Source organism: Lissotriton helveticus, chromosome 10, assembly GCF_964261635.1.
Source record: "Lissotriton helveticus chromosome 10, aLisHel1.1, whole genome shotgun sequence".
Taxonomy (NCBI): Eukaryota; Metazoa; Chordata; class Amphibia; order Caudata; family Salamandridae; genus Lissotriton; species Lissotriton helveticus.
The window spans coordinates 1003004375-1003026340 of record NC_136071.1 but is presented as its reverse complement, the minus strand read 5'-3'; the positions used below and the strand labels follow the sequence as shown (position 1 = coordinate 1003026340).

At 45.8% G+C, this 21966-nt stretch overlaps 1 protein-coding gene across 1 annotated transcript in view; it reads left to right on the top strand.

Annotated features, from left to right (window-relative positions):
- HDAC9 (histone deacetylase 9) overlaps positions 1 to 21966 on the top strand; it is a 2824806-nt gene that overhangs the window by 1009745 nt on the left and 1793095 nt on the right. Inside the window, exon 14 of the mRNA XM_078663676.1 lies at positions 4423 to 4556. Within this exon, the coding sequence (XP_078519802.1) occupies positions 4423 to 4556 (134 nt within the window). The remainder of the gene's footprint in view (positions 1 to 4422; positions 4557 to 21966) is intronic.

The following is a 21966-nucleotide window of genomic DNA, read 5'->3' as shown; positions in this document are numbered from 1 at the left end:
ACATGACTAGGTTTAGATGGCAGTTGGTCTTTGTGTGTTGCTCCTGGATAGTGAGACAAAGGGGAAAAGGTGTTGGCAGTATAGGCCAATAGACCATGATGAGGAGGAGGAGCTCTCACCTACCACACTTACACATCATGTAGGTGCTGCCAAATCACTATCACAAGTGTTTTGGGACCCTAGACAACCTGGGGTAAGGACAGGGTGGTAAGAAATTCCAAGCACCTCTGAGGGTGGAAGTCCCTAGAAACATCTCCATTTGAAAGTGGGCACCAGATATACACAATAGACCCTCAAACCCAACTCTTCAGTTCCCCTCTTGACCTGCGGAAGACTCCAAAGGACTGCTGTGCTGCTCTGCATGAAGGACTGCTACTCTGTTGCCCTTCTGACTGAGTGAGAAGAACTGGCCCTGCATCTTGAACTTAGGACCACTAGAAGGACTCCAAGAGCTAGTGGGCTTGTCTCCTGATCAGAGTCTCAGGAACAGAAAATGCTCAAACCACCTTGAACCCAGCATCTGGACTCTGTCTGCTCTGAGCCCTGCCCCCTTTGTGGTGCCACCTCAGTATTGGACCCTTGGAGGTACTCTGCCAGTCCAGCTATGGTCCTGTGAGCAATGGAACCACCACAGCTCTACACATCCCTGAAATAGGACCTCACATTGCAGCTCATAGTTTCCTTGGAACCACAGCTGCATGGCGAATCCTCGACACAGGCCTTCAGATCACAAGTCTTTTGTCAATGGCATTCTCTACGATGATGCAGGACCTCACATTGCAGGCTTTGTGTGATGCATCATTGACACAACACTTTGGATTGCAAACCTCACATTGATGGCATCCTCAGTGATGATGCACGACTCCACATCGCCACCCTGCTGCTTGCTCGGAAACGCCACTGAATGAAGCAACTTCGTCTCAGGATCTCACAACGCTCCACAAAACAGATGTATGGTACTTTGTTAGGTGGCTTAACATGGCTACTGTTAGATAAGGCGGCTGTGAGATTAAATGAGAATGGAGGTGTGATGGACTCCTGGGTGGTTAAGAGAGGTGTCCGTCAGGGCTGCATTTTTGCCCCCCTGTTGTTCACGCTGTATATTAACAAGCATGGGGATACCCTATCATCCGGCTGTAAAGACATCCCGGGATCTGGATTTAAGATGATCCCCACTCTCTTGTACGCAAATGATAGGGTCCTGTTTGCCAGAACCACCGTGGGTCTTCAAAAACATTTACATGGTTTTATAGATTTTATGGATTCACTTGACCTAGCCACTAATTTCCTAAAATTCCACACTATGTCGATAGGCTCCCAGAAGGCTTAAATTTTGTTGCAAAGAGGCAGAGCTAACAAAAGTGTCAAATTTTCAATATCTGGGGGTGCTGTTCGATGACAGAGAGACTTGGTCAGTACAAAGAATGCACATGAAGAATGCTCTGGCCAGAGCAGGCGGGGCAACCCTGGAGTTTGCAAAATGGCTGGGCTCTAAGCCCATCCCTGCTTTACTTAAAGTGTACAGAGTAAAAATGCATTTCTATGCCCATGTATGGGTCTGATGTCTGGGGTTATAAAGATGTGAGAGATATCCAGGGGGCAGAAAATACATTTTTGTGCAAACGTCTTGCTGTTTCCCCCACTACCCTGGCATACATGCTACATGAGGAATTGGGGTGGGGTATATTTCAGACCTGATTGCTGTTACCCCATGCTACGCTGGTTGAGAATTTGGGCTTGTCCCACCGCTACATTAAATCAACTTCTCATCATGGATTGGATTGCACATGAGTGGGCCCCACGTATCCCCTGGTTAAATTATATTGGGGAGCAAATGAAATGGTTGGGTTCCCCTGATATGTATGCTAATCCTAGGCCACAAGGCCCGGCAACAATTTGGAATATTAAACAACTGTTTCTGGCTAAAAGGCAGGGGCTCAGGGAAGGTAACGAGTTAACTAAGCCCACTGCATTGAATGCAGCAATACACAAATCTGTCTGAGAGGAAGCCTTACCATGTGTCGGAATTTGTCCTTCATGTACTGTATCCCTCACAAGTACACATACATCCAGTACATTTGGTCACCATGCACACACTGCACAGCACTGTTCAATCCCTGTACTGTACCTTTCTCAGGCACACATACAACTAGTGCAGAGTCACCTCTTCTGCACTGCATATCACTTTACATCTAACTGATATAGGCCAAATGGTGAGTTACGCACACAGCAGCAGGACTTTAAAAAGTGAGTGGGCCTGTAGGCCTCATTCCAGTGACACAGCTTAAAAAGGACCTGTCCACTTCTGCTGAGCACGGCACGGTATGCAATCACCACTTCTGCTACTTAACTCGTGGTGAAGGGAGTAACCTTCCACCACTATGAGAATAGCATTAAGGACACCCATCCCAGTCCAACAAGAACACAATGTGTGAAACAGGCCTTTGTCATGGCGCCCATGCATTATCCATGTTTGTCTAGGACAGCAAAAATCTGAATTAGTGATCCAGACAACAGTACAGTTGGTCACTGAAGGCAAGGATATATGTCCATTGCCACGCAGAGAACTTTTCCATCCCAACACAGCATGCCCAAGGAAGGGAGAGAGTTATATAAGATGAGGAACAGGACAGAGGAGCTCATGCCACCTACTCTCTGTCACTTGAACCAAGGGATCCTCAACTGATTGGCAAGAGAGGATCTGAGAGCTCGAGTAGAAACATATCTCTTAATTCTGCTTGCTGCAGAGGCTAGAGCCTGGTAATTATTACATGTTTGTATAATACAAGCCATTTTAAAAAGAGCTTTCTGTTGATGGGAAGCCAGTGAATGTTCATTCAGGCAGGAGAGATATGCACATGTCTATGCAGTTTGCAGATTATCCTCGCTGCTGTCTATTGAATGATTTCAAGTTTGTGTAAAGGAGTTGCAGGGAGACCCAAACACAGGGCGTTACCATAGTCCAACCGGGGCACAATTACTGCTTCAGTAGCCGCTTTCAAAGCCTCTGGTAGCAGCGGAGGAGCAACCTTCCTAATGGATTTCAATAGGCCAAATCACTTCGCAGTGACTGCCTTGATCTGGTGGATCATGGACAGTTGATTGTCTACCATGATGCCCATGCTCTTGGTAGAGGATACTGGGACAGGAGGAGCACCGAGCTCAGACGGCCAGTTGTTGTTGGCCGAGCTATCAGTCCTGTGATTGAGAGTAACCAGCTCAGTCTTATTAGCATTAGCATGAAGGAGTTAGTGCCCTTTCGGTTTCAAATGAATTTCAGGGTAGATTGAAGTCCCTTATGGGACTGGGCCGTACCTCTAGGCCAGAAGATGAGCTGAGAGCAGGACCACTGGAATTATGTGGCAGGAGAGGGCCAAATTATGTGGCAGAGTTGTATAAACTGTGACAAAAAAAGGCAAATTATGTAGCATAATGCAGCACATTTATAATAGCATTACTTCATTATTTCATAATTTTTCAACTTGTTTACACTGGGCATTGGTTGCACCTCATTAGCCTCAGGGAGGGGAAAGAGGTAGGGATAGTTTTAAGGGCAGCACGGGGTACGTTTTAGGGCTCAGGGCAGGGGGGGCCTGGGATAGGGATAGTTTTTGATAGGGGGCAGGGTTATAGGCCTCAGGTTAGAGGGAGGGGTAGTTTTAAGGGCATGTCTTAGGCCTCAGGGTGGGGGTAAGGGAGGGGGATAGGATTTTAGGGCTTAGGGTGGAGGAGGGAGGGTCAGGATCTTTACCATGCCGATCCCTTTACCAATCATGCCTTTACAACGAAATTGCATGTTAAAGGCATACGTGGTAAAGGAATGTATGGTTAAGATGCATTCATGGTTGGGACTGCGTTGTAAAGGCACGCGTGTGCGGCCATGCATTTCCCTGTCATACAATCCAAAATAATGGAATCCAGGATCTAGCTTCAGAAATTCACAGATTGAATCCTTTCTGGTTTCACTTAATCCTCATTACTGTGATATTGAGAAAATGTAGGTGAATAATAGCTGTGCAGTTGTCAACAGTATAGCTACTTTAAACATAGGTTTAGACTACCCGCTCCTAATGAATATGACATTTATAATATGTTGTAATAAGTCGGGGAATTTAAAGCTCTGCAGTTATTAATAAGAAAGATTATGAAGTTTAAATCTAAGCTTTGAGCAGTTAGATGGTGCTTGAAAGTTTGCATAGTGAAACAATCAATATTTATGGGGGAGTAAATGAAAGTGCATTTACCCTATTTCAAAGCCATATGACATTGTTCACAATTCAATGCACAAACAGTTGTATACCCAAAAGATTTGAGTTTGAGATTCCTTTTTGTGGATTAATTTAATAGCTTAGCATTGTATTCGTTTGATACATTCGTTTCATTGACGCATACATTCTTTATTGTGCTTTCTTTCTCGTGTAGGTATTGCCTATGATTCGTTAATGTTAAAACACCAGTGCATTTGTACCAACTACTCCAGCCATCCAGAACATGCAGGAAGAATACAGAGCATCTGGTCACGACTGCAAGAAACTGGGTTGCTGAACAGATGTGAGGTAACATAAACTATGGTAGCAAAAATATAATGTGCTATTAAAAGTGTCATGCGTGTCATATAACCACTTGATAGCAGATATGATATTGCGACTTCTGAAAGGGGGTGTCCACTGGGCTGGTGGTTCCGAAAGGATAGCAGCCTACCAAGAATAAATACGACTGACACACGGGACGGCCCATAAAGAATAACAGTTGAGGCCCTGTCTGATGAACTGAGGTGACCTTTTGCGCTAAAACACTGTCTTTCTGGCTCAATGCTGAGAGTCCCCCAATCATTTCACGGAAATTCACTTACAAGAGAATCTGGCACATCTTTGTCAACCTTCTGTGCATGGTCCTGAGACTTTGTGGCCTATTTATTAAAATGTCAAGCAGCGCAGCAAGCCAACTTGCTGTGTAATGAATGCACCTTCTTTAACACAATATGGCACATTCCTGTCTTTTTCCAGCGCTGGTGCACAATCTGCTGCCTAGCACCAATGCAGGCACCCTTGCACTATGGGGTAAGGGTGCCTGTGGTGTAGGCACGATTGTTTTTTGTGCAGGAAGGGGTCCCTTCCTGCACAAAAACAATCTCCTGAGGCATTTCCACATAGAACCCTCTTTCTGTGTGCTGCAAGCACACATAGAATGAGGAAAAAACGAGGAGAAATAAACGTATTTCTCCTCATTACGCTTCTCCTGGTGATGCCAGTAATGGTAAATCAGGAAATGCAGCAAAATCCATGGGTGTTGCGTGGGAACACCCACGCATCACCCTCGGAACGCTTCCCTGGGGCAGAGTAATGCAATGCAGCAATTTGCACTGCATTGCTCTAGATTCATCAAGACTCTCAGGGCCAGACAACAGGTGGCTTGCTTGGATTGATAAATCTTACTTATGAATTGCGTCGCTTTTGCGCACTGTTGTGTGCCTCAAGGACGACATAGCTCATTTCATGGCCCTCGCTACCATGCAGAGAGGGTTCTAGATCATTGCTAGCATACTCCTCACTGCACACTCTAGAGACTGATATACAATATCTCCCAGAAGTCTGTCACCCAGCCTTTGGTGGTGTTACCCTCACAAAGGGTACACTATCCTCACCTTATGAGTTACATCATTTTATATTTTCACCTTGACAGAGCCTACTGGCATGGGTGAAATGCCTTTGAGTGGTTTGCCTACATATACTGGCACCTTTACACTTTGCACTATGCTCCTATTTGACTTTCAGAAGATGAAATCAAGGAAACGTTGTTCCTTCATTTCTCCTGTCTCATGGTGGTCACCTGTGACATCAGCACGGCAGGGATTTAAATGCTGTCTTCGCTTTCTTTGGACAATTTATACTTAAGGTTTTATGAAACTCATCTCCGAGAATTATGCCATATTGCAGGTTTCTCGGATGCTGGTTAAGCCCAGCTATATTAGAAGTCAAAATACAAAAAACATCCCCTTTTTGGTAAAGTGGCAGGGAACTACTATTCATGTGCGCACCTACACATAACATTGCATTTTGTGTCACAGAATACAAAAAAATAATTATTCTCACGTCTGGAATACTGGTGGTATAGCACTTTAAAGCCTTGCTTCAGAATGACCTACACAACCCTAAAAGGAAAGATAGGACCTATTTGGACAATTGATGTTGAAAAACTCTAATAAAACAAATCTGAAAATACATTTGGATTTGTAGCTGGAAAACAATTGATAAAGCAACCTCCCTATTCAAAGCTTTATTTGGCTTACTTTAAAATACATATTTTAGCAAGTAGGATTATGCAGAAGCCACATTTATCTTTGAAAACGGTCGATTTGCTAATCAATGTTTTATGCTGCTCAGCATCCGAAAGTTGACACATATTGTCTAATTTTAAACAACCACAGAAGAACTAACCCAGAACTGTCACTACTATTATGGTAAGAAGCGGTCATTACCCTTCTAGATAAGATACTATTTTAAGTACAGCCAAATCCTACACATTGGAAGGTACAAGAAGAATGACATGTGCTGCGAGAAACAGCACCAGTGGAGAACATGATGAACTCTTCGATCAATCAATCAATCAAGGGTTTGTAAAGCGCACTACTCACCTGTTAGGGTCTCAAGGTGATGGGGGCTGCTGCTTCATTGGAGTCATCTGAAGAGCCAGGTCTTGAGGTCTTTTCTGAACTGGAGCAGTGTAGGGCTTTGCCGGAGGTAAATGAGGAGGTTGTTCCAGGTCTTGACTGCGAAGTAGGAGAAGGACAATTCACCAGCTCTGGTCCTGTAGAAGCATGGGACAGTGGCCAAGGAGATGTCAGCTGATCGGAGGTTTCTCTTGGGGGCGTGGAAGGAGAGGCGGTTGTTGAAATATTCTGGTTCTGTGTTGTGGAGTGCCTTGTATACGTGAACGACCAGCTTGAATCTTATTCTTCTTTCGATGGGGGGCCAATGTAGATCGTGGGTGATGTGGTTGTGCCAAGAGATTTTGAGGATTAGTGTGGTTGTGGTGTTCTTCATGGTCTGGAGCTTGCGGAGGAGTTTTTTGTTGATTCTGGCCCAGAGGGCATTGCAGTAGTCCAGTCTGCTGGTGATGAGGGCGTGCATGACTGTTTTTCTGGATTTGGAGGGGATCCATTTGAATGTTTTTCGGAGTATGCGGAGGGTGTTAAAGCAGACCGAGGATATGAAGTTGATCTGACAGTTCATAGTGAGCGATGAGTCCAGTATGATGCTGAGGTTATGTGCATGATCTGTCAGGGTGGGAGGGTTTTTGAGGGTGGGGGGCCACCAGGTGTCGTCCCAAGGTGAGGGGGTGGAGCCAAGGATGGGGACTTCTGTTTTCTCTGAATTGAGTTTCAGGTAGCTGTTCTTCATCCAGGTTGCGATGGCTTTCATCCCTTCTTGGAAGCTGTGCCTGATGATGTTGGGTTCCTTGGTGAGGGAGAGGATGAGCTGAGTGTTATCAGCATAGGAGACAATGTTGAGCCTGTGGTTTTTGACGATAGTTGTGAGGGGGCCATGTAGAGGTTGAAGAGTGTGAGGCTGAGGGAGGATCCCTGGGGTACTCTGCATTTGGTCTCTGTTGGTACTGAGAGGTAGGGTGGGATTCTGACTCTGTATTCTGCATGTGAGGACTGATCATATCCAGTCTAGGCCCTTTCCTCGGATACCAGCATCATGGAGTCTGGTGGCTAGTTTGCTGTGGGAGACGTTGTTGAAGGCTGCTGATAGGTCCAGGTGGATGAGGGAAGCCATTTGGTCCTGGTTAAAGAGGGTATGAATGTCATCAGTGGCAGCTAGATGGTCTCCATAGACCAGTTGCTGCGGAATCCAGATTGAGAGATGTCTAGGACATTGTGATCGCTGTGGAGACCAGTGGAAGATGTGTGGCAAACAGGGGTCTAAGGGTGCTCTGGAGTGGATACTCTTCATGGTCTTTAAGGTGTCTTCTGTCATGAGCGGGATCCAAGTGAGTAGGGTCTGTTGGGTGGCGTCTCTGGGGGTGATGGGTGAGGTGGTGCAGAGGTCTTGGTTGTCGAAGTTCTCATAAAGCATATTAATCTTGTGGTGAAAAAGGAGCTGAGTCTGTTGCAGAGGTCTTGCAAGGGTGGGACATCTGCTGTTTCACTTCCAAGTTCGTCAAATTCTTGTATGATGCAGAAGAGTTCCTTGGAGTTGGAGACGTTGGAGACGATTCTGTCTTGCAGGAAGTTCTTCTTTGTGGATTTGATGAGTTGGTGGTGTGTTGTGGTGGCGGTTTTGTAGGTGGTGCGTGTTTCAGGGGGTTTGCTGTTTCTCCATGTCTTTTCAAGTCATCGACAGGAGCACTTGGATTCTTGGATTACAGTGGTGAACCAGCTTGCTTTCTTGTTGTGTCGTCCTGTGGCTTTCTGGAGGGGGGCGAGTGTGTCGGTGTACTTGGTGATCCATCGGTGGAGTTTGCTTGCTGCGGTGTTGGCATCTGGTATCATTGGAGGTGGACTGCTGGCGGGGGTGGATGTGAGGTGTTCTTCACAGACTTTGTTCCAGCTTATGCGGGGGAGGTGGTGTGCATGCTTGTGTACCATGGGTTTTCTAAAGAAGAAGTGGATGCAGTGGTGGTCCATCCAGAGCAGTTCCGTGGTGTGGATGTAGGAGATGCTGTTTCCTCCTGTGAAGTGTGTTTCCTGCTATGTGAATGGGGGCTGTGACAAGTTGTTTCAGTCCTATATTGGTAAGGTTTTCTAGGAGGGTGGTGGTGTTGGGGTCGTAGTGGTTGTCGAGTTGGAAAGTTTAGGTCTCTGAGTACTATGTAGCCTGTGGAGGCGATGGCGTGAGGTGCGATGAGGTCGGCGATGATGTCGGTTAAAGGAGCTTGGGGGCCAGGCGGTCTTCAAAACCTATCTATGATGTTGTGTCCCATTTTTGTTCACATGAGGAAAGAAGGACCTAGAGAGTAGCACCACGTAAGGTTTACCACATGTAACACATCACATACATTTTTCTAATAAATAAAAAGTCTCACCTTTTTCAACACTAATAGCCTGATATGTGAAAGAGTGGCAACATCACCTTAACATGGATGTTAACCTCAATCAACCTTACATGAAAGAATGAGCACCATGGCTGTATCTCCATCACACTTGGCTAGCTCATGTGGTGCACAATGACCTCAATACTTTTGGGGCTGTATTATAGATCCTGGGCACTGTCCTGCTCCGTGTGACAGCTCACTCTTAGGTGGGTGCACCAGGTGCTGATCATGACAGTGTGCCATAGAAGAGCAAATGCGCTTTTCCAAGTACAGACGCAAACCTGTGCCTGCACTTGGAACAGCCCATCAGTAAAATGTTGAATAGAAGTCTGAAACTATGTTTGACATTATCAGTCCACCTTTCACTGTGGAGGCAAAAACCCGGCCTGCATCTCAGAAGAAGTTGGAAATACCCCTGCAGGTGGGTGCTGTGAGTGAGTGCGCCTGCAAGCCAGATGGTATCTGGGGGATCCTTAGAACCCTTTTTCCCTCATTTAAAACAGGCACTCTCGAGGGGTGCACTGATTATGAGCCACTTCCAAGTAGCCTCTTTACCTCTGTGTGTGCATCTGTAATACGGTGTGGGTGGAAAGGTGAATTATTACCTCATTTGGATTGGGTCACATCCCCATGCAAATAAAGGATTGCCCCATGAGGTTGCACCACAGCAAATATAGTGCCTGCATGGTCTGCATTACAGAATCCTCTGCAGCCCCTTCCGTAATACCAAAGTGTTACAACAATAGAAAAAGTGGGTTCACATACATGTTGAACCCCTAGACCACTTTCTATAATACAGCCCCAGAACGTTCTGTTTGTGCACATTCAGCAGCTGCAACTACAAGTGTAATCTTAGCCTCTTCACTCAGGTCCTCTGTAGGTTCTCCATCATCCAACCATAGATCAAACTTTAACCACATAATTTCAGAATATCGTTTTGAGTGGGTTCATATGCAGTGATGAAAAGAACAAGGTTTTATAGTTAGCTTTATAAACTGTATGGAAAGACTGCTCCCTGTTCATTGTTATTCTTCTTTTAGGTCCGTGGCAAGCACAAATAATTTAACTCGCAGTACAGGTAGGCTTAATCTCGAAGCCAGAAGTATTCCTAGCAGATGCAATTGAATGCTACTCCTATTATGAATTATTTTTTACTATCACTTTCTAACAGAAATCACCTTAATTGATGGTGTATTGAATTGAGTTCATATAGTGTGTTGTAAATCATGTTAATGGCTGTAATGGAATATTACAGCATAAGAGAACGGACATTTCAGTCACAAAAGGATGGTGTAAATTGCCTACTGCTGGGGGACTTGAAAAAACAGGTCTAGTGCAGTGTCAATGAATAACTATCCAGAGGAGGGAAAGTGTGAGCAGAGTAAAGAGAGATAGCCACAAGAAGAGAACAAGAGCTCCTTCATCCATTTTATGTCTTGCCCAGCAGTCAACTTTAGCTGTCTTGTTGCAAAAGTCCCTTTTGTAGCCTGCACCATGAACCTAGAGTCAATCAATTAATCAATCCATCAATATTTGTATGGCGCTGCTTATCACCCTGCGGAGGTGGGGGATAGCCAGGCACTGAGGAGTGGGGGGCCTTAGTTGAAGAGTCAGGTTTTGAGTCCCTTCCTGAAGTCGGCGAGTGAGGGAGAGGCTCGGAGGTGGAGCAGGAGGTCATTCCAGGACTTGTCGGCGAGGAAAGAGAAGGAGGGCTCTCTGTTGAGGCTCCACCAGATGCAAGGGATGTGTACTAGGGTGACGGAGGCGGATTGGAGTTGTCTGGTCAGCTGGTGGAAAGCCAGGTGGTGGTTGATGTAGGAGGGTCCAGCGTTGTAAAAGGCCTTGTAGGCGTAGGTCATCAGCTTGAACTGGCATCTCTTCTGGATGGGGAGCCAGTGGATGTTTTTGGGGTGGGGCGTTGATGCTGGTCTATTTGGGGAGATTGAGTATGAGTCTGGCTGCGGTGTTCTGTATAGTCTGTAGTCGTGCAAGGAAGTGGGAGGTTCTTTCCATAGTCAAGTCGGCTGGTTACGAGGGCTTGAGTCACTGTTTGCCTGGTGTTGATGGGGATCCATTTAAAAATCTTACAAAGCATGTGAAGGGTGTGGAAGCAGGAGGAGGCTACTGGGTTGACCTAGGGCTTCATGGAGAGATCACTGTCCAGGATGATGCCGAGAAGCGGAAGTGACAGGTAGGGATAGGTGAGGTTCTGAGCACAGTGGGTCACCACATGTTGTCCCAAGGAGAGGCGTTATTCCCGAAGATGAGCACTTCTGTCTTGTTCATGTTCAGCTTCAGGCAGTTGGATCTCATCTAGTCAGTGATGTTCGTCATGGCATTCTGGAAGTTGACTTTGGTTGTGGCGGTGTCTTCGTTGTTGTCAGCATATGAGATGATGTTGAGTCCCTGGATGCAGGTGAAGTCAGCCAATGGAGTCATGTAGGCGATGAAAAGGATGGGGCTGAGGGAGGTTCCTTGGGGGACTACGTAGATTATGCTCTTGTGTTTCGAGATTAAAGGCTGTAGGCGGGTTTTCTGTGTGCATCCTGTGAGGAAGGAGGTTATCCACTTTAGGGGCGTTTCCTCTGATGCCAATGTGGTGGACTCTGGTGATGAGCATGTAGTAAGAGACTGTGTTGAAGGCTGCTGAGAGGTCAAGGAGGATCAAGGCTGCAGTCTCGCCACAGTCAAAGATGAATCTGATGCCATCGGTTGCTGCTACCAAGGCAGTCTTGGTGCTGTGGTTGGAGCGGATGTTGGACTGGGTGGCATAGAGAAGGTTGTGTCCTTCCAGGTGGTCTGTGATCTGGTGGTTGATGGCTTCCTCCCTTGGCCTTGGCCGGGAACGGGAGCAGTGAGATGGGGTTGGTAATTCTTGAGCTTGTTGGGGTCAGCAGAGGTTTTCTTCAGGAGGGGTTTCACCTTCTCATGTTTTCAGGCATCAGGGAAGGTGGCTGTGGTGATGGATGCGGTGAGGATGTCGGTGAGGGCGATGCTGATTTCCTTCTGTCCCAGGTTGAAGACATGGTGGGGGCAGGGGTCTATCAGTGCTCCGGAGTGGATGGAGGCCATGATCACTGTAGTGATTGGTGTGGTGAGCAGTGTCCATTCAGTGAGGTGGCTGTGGGAGTTTCTGGTTTGAGTCAATAGGTGGGCAAGGTCAGTAGGCTGTGGGTCAAAGTTGCTGTAGATTTCTTCTATGTTATCGTGGAAGCAGTCTGCCATGGAGTCCAGAGGGTTTAGGAAGGGCGAATTGTGGTCTCAGTGGCTGATGAGCAGGAGAATTCTCTGAGGATGCTGAAGATTTCTTTTGTGTGACTGCTGCTGCCTTCGATGCAGGTGGTTAGGGAGTCCTTTTTGGCTTCCTTGAGGTGGTGGTGATAGTTGCTGAGGGCATATTTGAAGGTGGTGAGGTCTGAGGGGTTCCTGCTGATTCGCCACTGTCTCTTCAGTCGCTTAGACTTACGTTTGAGGTGCTGAGCAACTGGCATGCTTGGAGGGTTTCCTGGTGCTGGTAGTTTTCACATGTGCGATGTGTCGGTGCAGCTGGAGACCCAGTCAGAGAAGTTTGGATGGCTAGCTTCAGGTTGCTGGTGATGAGGGGTCTGGTGGTGTTGAGGGCAGAAGTTCATTGGTCTCTGTGACGTTGCTGTAATTGTGGTGGGCATGTGTGGGGGGCATGAAGGTGAGTTGAGGTGAGCCTGCGATGGAGAAGTGGACAATGCTGTGGTCAGTCCGGGTGAGTTCAGTGAAGTGGCTGAATTTGATTCTGTCGCTGGCTGTGAAGATAGGGTCCAAGGTGTGTCCTGCACAGTGTGTGGCGCTGGTGTCCAGTTGCGTGAACCCGATGTTGCTCATGCTTTCCTAGAGGTTGGCATAGTTGGTGTCATTGGGGTTGTTGAGGTGGAAGTTGAGGTCAACAAGGAAGATGTAGTGCTAGGAGTTGATTGCCAGGGGAGCAACGAGTTCGGAGAAGGTGTTGCAGAAACCAGGGTGGGGGCCCATGGGTCTGTAGGCAAGGGTTCCTCTGATTGTAGTGTTCTTGCTGATATGGATATTGAAAGTTGATGTGTTGCATGATAGATCCGATGTCGCCTTTGGTGGTGGTGCTTTAGAGGGTCTTTTTGTGGATGATGGCAATGCCTCCTCCGTGTTGGTTGACCCGGTCTCTGTGTATCATCTTTTAATCGTGGGGTGTTGTTGTCACAATATCGAATGCGGAGGATGGTGTGAGCCAGGTCTCGATGATGAACATCACGTCAGGGCTGTAGGTGGTGATGATGTCTCAGATTTTGGTGGTGTGCTTGCAGAGGGAACAGGTGTTGAGCAGCATGTACTGGAGCTCTTTCAGAGGTTTGGAGGTCAGATGTGGAGGCGTGGATGGGGGTTTCTGTGTTGCAGGTGAACCAGCAGCCGTGGCAGGCAAAGGGTCCTTCTGTGCATCTCGGGGAGGCGTTGCAGCCGTTTATTGCCACAGCCTCTGGGGTCCAGGGCTCAGAACTCATAGGTGGTGTAGTGCTGGATGGCAGGAGAGTCATGGTTCCTGGTGCTGGGTGCAGTCCAGGCATGGATGGGCGCAGATGGGCTTTCTATTGGCACGCCAACAATGTCTCCGCAGCCCGGCCGTGCAGCGGCCTCCATAAGTAGGCCTGGAAGGTGGGAGGGGCTGGCTGGAAGGCTGGGGGGCAGGAACCAGCGGGTGTGGGAGCAGGAAAAACAAGAATGGCGGCAGGTGAAGTTAGCAAAATTACAGTACACTGGTGGCAAAAGGAGTGAACAGAAAAAGCAGTTACTACAGTGGCAACAGTACAATAATAGAAAAGGCACAAGAAAAAAATTACAATGAGGAAATTGGCAAAAAGGCTATGGTGGGTGACCATGAGGATCAGCAGGAACTGAACCTTGGAGGGCCTTGAGGGGCTGGGTCAGAGGAGAAGTCCTCTATCATGGGTCTATGGCAGCGGGTCAGAGCGAACAGCACACAAGGCGAGCATCAAGGACTACTCTTTAGAGGCCGTGCTGCAGCCTCCATAAGTAGTCCTGGCCCATGGGAGGGGCTGGCTGGGAGGTGGGAGGGAGGGAACCAGCATGGTGCGGGAGTGGGAAAAACAACGATGGTGGGAGGTGACGTTGACAAAATACACTAACTGGTGACACCAGGAGTGAGCAGAAAGAAAGTGTTACAACAGTGACAACAGTGCAATAACAACAAAGGCACAAGAAACAAATGACAATGAGGAATTATGCAAAAAGGCTATTGCGGGTGACGTTGAGGATCAGCAGGAACCAAACCTTGGAGGTTCTCGACGGATTAGGGCTGAGAACAAGTACTCTGTCACTGCTCTATAGCAGTGGACCAGGGGGATCAACGCACAAGACCAGGGTCAAGGGCTTGAAGCACCACCCACTGCCTCTATTGGTTGACTTTGTTGTCACTCTCATTCTCTTGCTTCTTAATCAATGGTATGTGTAACTTTTCTTGTGTTTTTGTAGATGTGTGAATGCGTTGTGTCTAATGTGCATCTATATGTCATAATATAATTCTGGTGCATGCCTACAAAATGATATGACCACATCATTGTGAATTGTTTTTTCTCTCTCTTTATGTTTTTTGCCGATCTTGCACAGCATTGGCAAAAAAAATGGTAGAGCAAATAGGTCTATAAGGTGAGACCTATTGGCTTTTCCAACGCTTGCTCCAAAATGAGCTTTCCTGTGTTCCTTCCCTAATTGCTGTTCATCCTGGAAAGGCACCATTTGGCTTTCTTGTGCTGTCCTTCCTCTCTTAGCACAGGTCTGTTCTCCACTCCTTGCCGGTGCTTGAAATGGAAAAATAGAAGTGCAGGGACTCTGTACCACAGTACCTGCTTGTTTCTGAGAAGAGATGGAACTCTCCAATTGAAAGTATTAGGCCTCTCTTGAGAAATGCTGGTACTCTCCCTCTCAAAATGGAAATGTGCCAGTACTGGGAACTGGTCAGTACCTGCCTATTTATGGCATTGCCCCTTGCGCCCTCTACCAAGCAGTATCAGTTCAATGTTGGTAATATATTAGATGAGCTCAAAGCAAATACATTTGCTTGTGTGTGAAAACTCCAAAAAAAGATGACAGGTATAATGTAGGCAGGGTGGGCTTTCCGCAAGAAAGCCTCGTAAAAGTGACACAGTGAAATCTACAAGATTTCACTGCTTCACTTCCACGACACCACTGCGTCAAAACCTTACGCCTGCTTAAAGCAGGCATAAGGAGTGCCACAGCATAATAGGAATAGGCATTCCTAAGCATTGCTGGAGTTGCGTCGTGCTTGCGACATGATTCCAGCAATGCGTTGCCTTTACGCCAACAGATGCGTCAAGAATTTGTTAATCCTTGTGCCACAGTGCGCTACATTGTAAATGCAATGCATCTATGGTGGTGCAAGTTTTTTTTTGCGTGATGCAAATGAACTGACACATCTCTATCCAGAGATGCGTCCGTTATTGTAAATCTGCCCTATTATACCTGATGTAGGTGTAATGTAGCGCAGAGCTTTACAACGTGACGCATCTCCCTTGATGCGCCACGTTGTAAATGTTTCACAACGTGTCGCATTGTTTATGCCACCGCTGCATCACAAAAGTGACGCAACAGTGGCTTGAAAGTATCACAAGGGGCTTGTAAAGCTGCCCCATAGAGTAATGAGAAACAGATTAGGATGCTTACCATACATACAACCGCACTTGGTTATTAAAATATTTCTTTATATAATTATTTATGTTCTGGCTGATTCTATCATCCACAGTTTTTCATGGTGGCTAATGCTCATTGAAGCGGGAGCGAATCGACATGTAGAAAATCTTACCAGTTAAACATGTATCATACTGCAGTTAATGCAAAGGCCAGATACTCCTCCAAACTTTTCATTGCCTACAGTAACTCATCAGATACCAGTATTAAGTGTAAATGCATTAAGCATCTGTAAGGAATCGATAGCTGTAATCAGATTGCAGGGTTCAAGGATTTTAATGAATTCCTAATTGTAAGCAAGCCAGATGTATAATCCTGATCCTCTCTTGTAGTTTGTAGCCATTACTTGTACTAAAAATGTCTCTCTTCCAAGAACTGTAGCCATACGGAAGGAGGAGCATTTTTGTGTTTTCAGAGTTTGGGTTAATCTCTGTAGTATGGATGGGACCTCGGATTGTGGTCTCCTAGGCAGGCATAATTCTTAGAAGTCTCTGCTTCCTAGGGGTGGCAAGAGATATTGCCAAAATGGATCAACCTGGGGTCCATGTCTGTCTCTTCCTACCCTTTCCTTTCAATCTTATTAGAGCCCTAAGTCCTAGATGCCCTTCCCATCCTCATTTGTCTGTTGGAGAAAAGTGGTAATGCCCTAGGCGAGCTGCTTGGTGCTCCAGGTCTACCTCACTGTTCCTTCTTGCTCTTCTGTTTTATATAGTGAACCATGGAAAGCTAGTTCTGTTATGATGAATTTGGGGATTTTAAAAAAAAATTCATGAGTATTGATCAGTGTTAAATTTACTTTAAATATTGCTATAGTAGAGATTGAGCTGAAGAAATTATATATTATTCCATGATGTTATAATTGATGACAATATTAATTGAAGAGGCATGTTAGCATGTTTGCAAGATTTCCTTTATGCACTTTTTCATACATGCCTTCATATTCAGTTTTTTAAATGAAGTCAGGTAATGCATGTAAATATCATCAGCTGGGAACGGCAATTTCCTCAAAAGAGAGACTTGAGGGATTCTTGATAAGATATTTGATGCATGTGGAATAATACGCCTTCCCATAAGATCCGTTCTGGCTTTTCTTATGAACATGATAATAGAAATATGGAAATGTGCAGTCTGCCTGTCACCCTTTATGGCATGGAAGATACACTATACTTCCTACGAGGAGAAACTGAATTAACGGACAACTTCCCACAAACCACCCTATGAACCGGACAGTAGTTTAATATTAGAGGAAGAATATTTTGTATACATAAACTTTCTTTAATACGATTATGAGTGTTAATGGTTCATGATAAACTTGTGTATTATTTAGGTAAAAGCCTGATGTTGGACTCTGAGGTTCTGTAATTGTCGAAACTGACTCCATTTTATATTGTGCCACCATTTTGTGTTGCCCTCACGTAGGCCTGTGAAGGTAGCCTGGTGAACAAAGTGGCCTGGCATTCTTAGTCCATGTATACATTAACTAGGTTTCTTTCTGACTCTGGAATGAACTGTAAGAAACTGACCTCTTCACCTGAAACTGACCTCGCAAAGCCAATTTCCCTGATCGATCTTTGTCTGAGATTGCCAATCAATGTTCAGGACATCGTTAACTTTTAGTTTCCTTGCACATGCCTTATCTTGTTCATCATCTGTTACTGTTTCTTTTTTATGTTTCTTCATTACATGGGTTATGCTTTCAATTATAGGTTTGTCCGGCTTTTGGAGATTGAATTTGGGACATTCCTAATGATTAACTTTTGGGTTGGGATACTGTACATGTAATCATGCCATGCCCTGCAGTGCCATCTAAATCAGATTAACCTTTGTGAACTATGTAATTATAATGTTTTGCCCATATCCTGCTAAAACCCCAAAGGCTACTCACCTGCTGACCCTCCAGATTTTCCATTTGTTTAGGAATGTAATTGGTACAACTCCCTTACATGCCTGGGGCAGGATAAAGAGTATATAAGGCGTGAAGTAAGACCATTCTAGCAGACTGCCTCATTCAGTTGCTAAGGCTTCTGTGTGACGTAGTCTCACCTCATTTAAGGTTAATACAAATGTTCTTTTATATTTCAGCTTCATGCCCAAATTCTTTATTATTGGTTTGAATGGACTAAGTATCAGTGAGACCCCTGAGAAGGAGTTCAGATTTCTTCCACTCTTGGAACAAAATACTTTGGGTTCTCATTAAGGCCCAGATTTGCCAAGGTTTGGCATCTGGTTTGCCTTACTTGTTTAATGCAAACCAGACACAAAGTCCACTGGTGGGATTTACAATCCAACACAAACCATGATTTTTGTTTGATTGTATCCAAAAGTAACCAACAAGGCACAATGAACTGCTCCACATTACTCTTCGTAATCTGGGCGCTCAATGACTGGTTCATGGGCATTCCCATGCACCCACCCACAGGTTTTGACTCAAAACCCTGCCTTCAAAGAATTTTAGAGAGGGATGTGTGAAAAAATCCTGCATCTCCCTGAGGTAGGAATAACGAGAAGTGTTTTGATTTTTCCTTGATTCTCTTATTTGCGTTTGTGCTGCATTATATAGCACACATCCAAAGATGAAAATGCCTTAAAGCATAGTTTTAGTACATTAAGGAGCCTCTTCCTACACTAAAACTATGTTAATCACAATGTAGATATCTTTACACTATAGGACAAGGGTGCCTGCATTGTCTCATGGTTGCCAAGAGTGCCCCGGAGCAGCGAGAGCACAGAACTACACCACATCTTAGTCCCCCATGGAGCAGCTCTGCTCTCTCTCGTTCAAGCAACGCAGTACACAACTTTACTTTACTGTTGAGTAGTGTGGCTCACTGGTTAGAGGCGGCAGGCCTGAGAGCAGAAGTCAGCCTTGGTCAGCGGACTCGATAATTCTCGCTTCGGTGCTTACTCTAATCAGGGGTTCCACTCGGCAACTCTGGGCATTAGCTTGCCTAATCTCCACAACGGCCCCACCAATTCCGGGGATGCCTGGCTCCACCTTGGGGACTCCCAGCAAGGGACCATCCCACAGGGTAAGCCAGGACGGGTTCCCCAGAGTTATACAGCGCCGGGACGCCCCGTTGCTGGGGCAGCTGTGCGCTTTACAAGTATACTACATTTACATTTACATTTACTTGCTGCCCTGCATTGTGTGAACTCTTTGGAAATCTGACCCTTGGTGTTCCTTGGAATGTGAATGATGTGAATGTGAAATAGGGATAAATTGTGGTTGCAATGTGGGTTGTACTGTGCAGAAGCAGGTTTGTCATTCTCAGTGATTCATATCCTAATGGCAGTCCTCACTCAATGATCAGCAGATGTTGTATCATGTATGCCCAGCCTCTTTTTGAAGGTGCATTTTCAGGGGATTCTGAAAAACATTTGGTTGACTTCCCTCCTAATAGTTAGAAAGATTTCCAGAGACTCACATCTACTTTGAGCGACTTGCAATTGGGGAAAAATTACAAGGCATTTTGATAGGCTATCATCATACACGTGTCGGAATGTAAAATCCAGCATCAAATGTGAGCCATGTTTCTCCATCTTAATCTAAAACAAACTAAAGTATAGCAACATTTTACATCAAAAATCATAAAATCAAATCAAGAGTGCAATTCTAACAATCATTCCTGTGGGTGAACACTACTGCACATCTATTGCTAATGCTTAACAATAAGAACTTGCACATGTTTGCTTTTGCTTAGGTAGGTTACATTACAGCCCTCCTGAATATATATATTTATCCAAAACCTCCCTGAAGAACTTGTATATGGCAAAAAATAAATGTATATTGTAAAAGTCATATCCACATTTCCCCCTCACTCAATGATTGCAAAATCTGGATTCAATGCATTCTGTGCATTAGAAATAGAACGTGGCACTGTACCACAAATGAATTATCTGCAAATAAAATAAAGCATTGAATGTTGTGCCCGCCTGCACCATCACACTATAGAGGCTGATACGTAATATGTAATATGGTGCATAGTGTTATCCATTTCCAAATATGTTGATCAACATCATCATTTTTATTAGTTTCAGTTCTTCACTTACATTAAACTACAATTGCTGGCAACCCAGGGAGTGGCCAGAAAAACGAGATAAAATAAGAAAGATACCCCCTACTTTGTACCATGTCCTTAATAGGAGGAGTGAGGGAAGCAGATATAGCAGTTGTTCGGAAGATTGCTCCCTCTGAGGGAATTCTGAAATTCATTAATTTCCTTCACTCCCTCCATCCATTTGTCAGTCTTTTGTCTTTCCTTAGCCACACCCTTCTTTCTTTCTACAACTTGCTTTCCTTTCCCTTTGCCATCCATCTATCCATTCATCCATTGTTGTCATTTCTGTACACTCGTCCTTTTTTCTCTCCATCTTAATATCTATCCATTCTTCAAGCTAGCCCTTTGCCTGTGGCCTCCAGTTCCTGCTTGTTTTAGACTGATCCAGAGACACTGCAGCTGACTAGGATTTCCCGCTGGGGTTTCCCGTCTGGGTTTTCCCACTCACTGTTCTTCTCGACAACAGATGCCCCGACCACCCCAGGATCTACTTCGTGCAGGCCACAGCACAACAACGCAGCAGGCAGCACTAAAGTCAAGCCCGTCTGCGCCAGTCCGCGCCTGAATCGTTTCCAGTGCCACGACCCCTAGCCTTCCTACCCCGTAGATGCACCATCGTGCAGCTCTACACCCTCAGTTGGACCTTTCACGTGCACCCTCTGCCAATTCACCTGCCACTGCACACATACCAGCTCAACCCAGAACACACCACTGACACCACCTGAACAAAAACACCAACTCACATGCACCTTTCCCAACACACGCTCACTATGCAAGCATTCCACTGAATTATGGGATCTCATCACCACCCTAGCACCTGACATTGTCTTCCTCACTAAGACCAGGATTAACCCCACATCCACCCCAGACATTGCTACACTGATCCCCGACAGATATAGAATCACTAACCTAGACCACACCAACAAGCCGGAAGGAGGAACAGCCATCATCCACAAAGAGACCATACAGCGTACGACCACCAACGTCAACACCACCACCGCCATAAAACATCTGAACTTCAAGCTCCATACGGACAATAAGACAACCATCAGAGGCCCACTTGCATACCAACCCTCTGGTGCCAGCTTCTGCAACACCATCTCAGACTTCATTTCACCCCTAGCCTTGAACTCCAAGGACTACATTTTTCTCTGTGACCTAAATTTCCATATCAATAACCTCAACGACAAAAACACTGCACACCTCCTCGACAGTATTAGCAGCCACAGATTGACCCAGATCATCCATGACCCTACGCTCACTGAAGGCCAAATGCTGGACCCAATTTTCACCTCCAGCAACCTTGTCAACTACAGCTATGTCACAGAATACACATGGACTGATCACACCATCGTCCACTTCAGCATCCCCAGGCCCCACATCACCACTCCCAAGATGATCAATACCCCCCACCGGAAGTGAAACAAAATCTCAGAAACCAGCTCAGTGCATGCCTACAACACCTCCAACCCTGCTACTGCCACTAACCTCAAACAGGGAGTGAAAAACTTCAAAGCCTGGATCACCAATTGCGCAGACAGCATCGTTTGCATCAAGAGCAACATTCAGAAAAAATCCTCCAAATGGGCAGGTTGTACACACAGGAACTCAGAGCAGCAAAACAAGACAGCAAACAGTTGTAGAATAGATGGCGCATCAGCAAGGACACCTCTGATAGGGCAGCCTTCAAGACATCCCTCAACCTCTGCCACTGCCTGCTGAGGGCAATAAAGAAGGCAGCCCTTGCTGCATGCATCAAAACCAGCGCTAACAACACCAAGGAACTTTTCAAACTCATTAAGGATTTCTCCAACCTGGCTGCAAGTGAAAACAACAGCACACCCTCATAGGAACTGTGTGACAAACTCACCCACTTTTTACATGACAAGATCTCACCCATGTGCAGAAACTTCAAACCCCAAACCACACCTTTGGACTTCCTCAACAGATATGCCACCATTGTAACTGACATGTACCACAGACTGACAAACTGGAATATCCTCTTCACCCAGGACACCACCTCCACCATGAAATCCATCCACTCAGGAGCTCCCACAGACCCATGCCCACATCACATCTTCAAACTCGGAAACCAAAAGATCGGCTAGGAACTCATCACCCTACTCAACACCTCTATCACCAC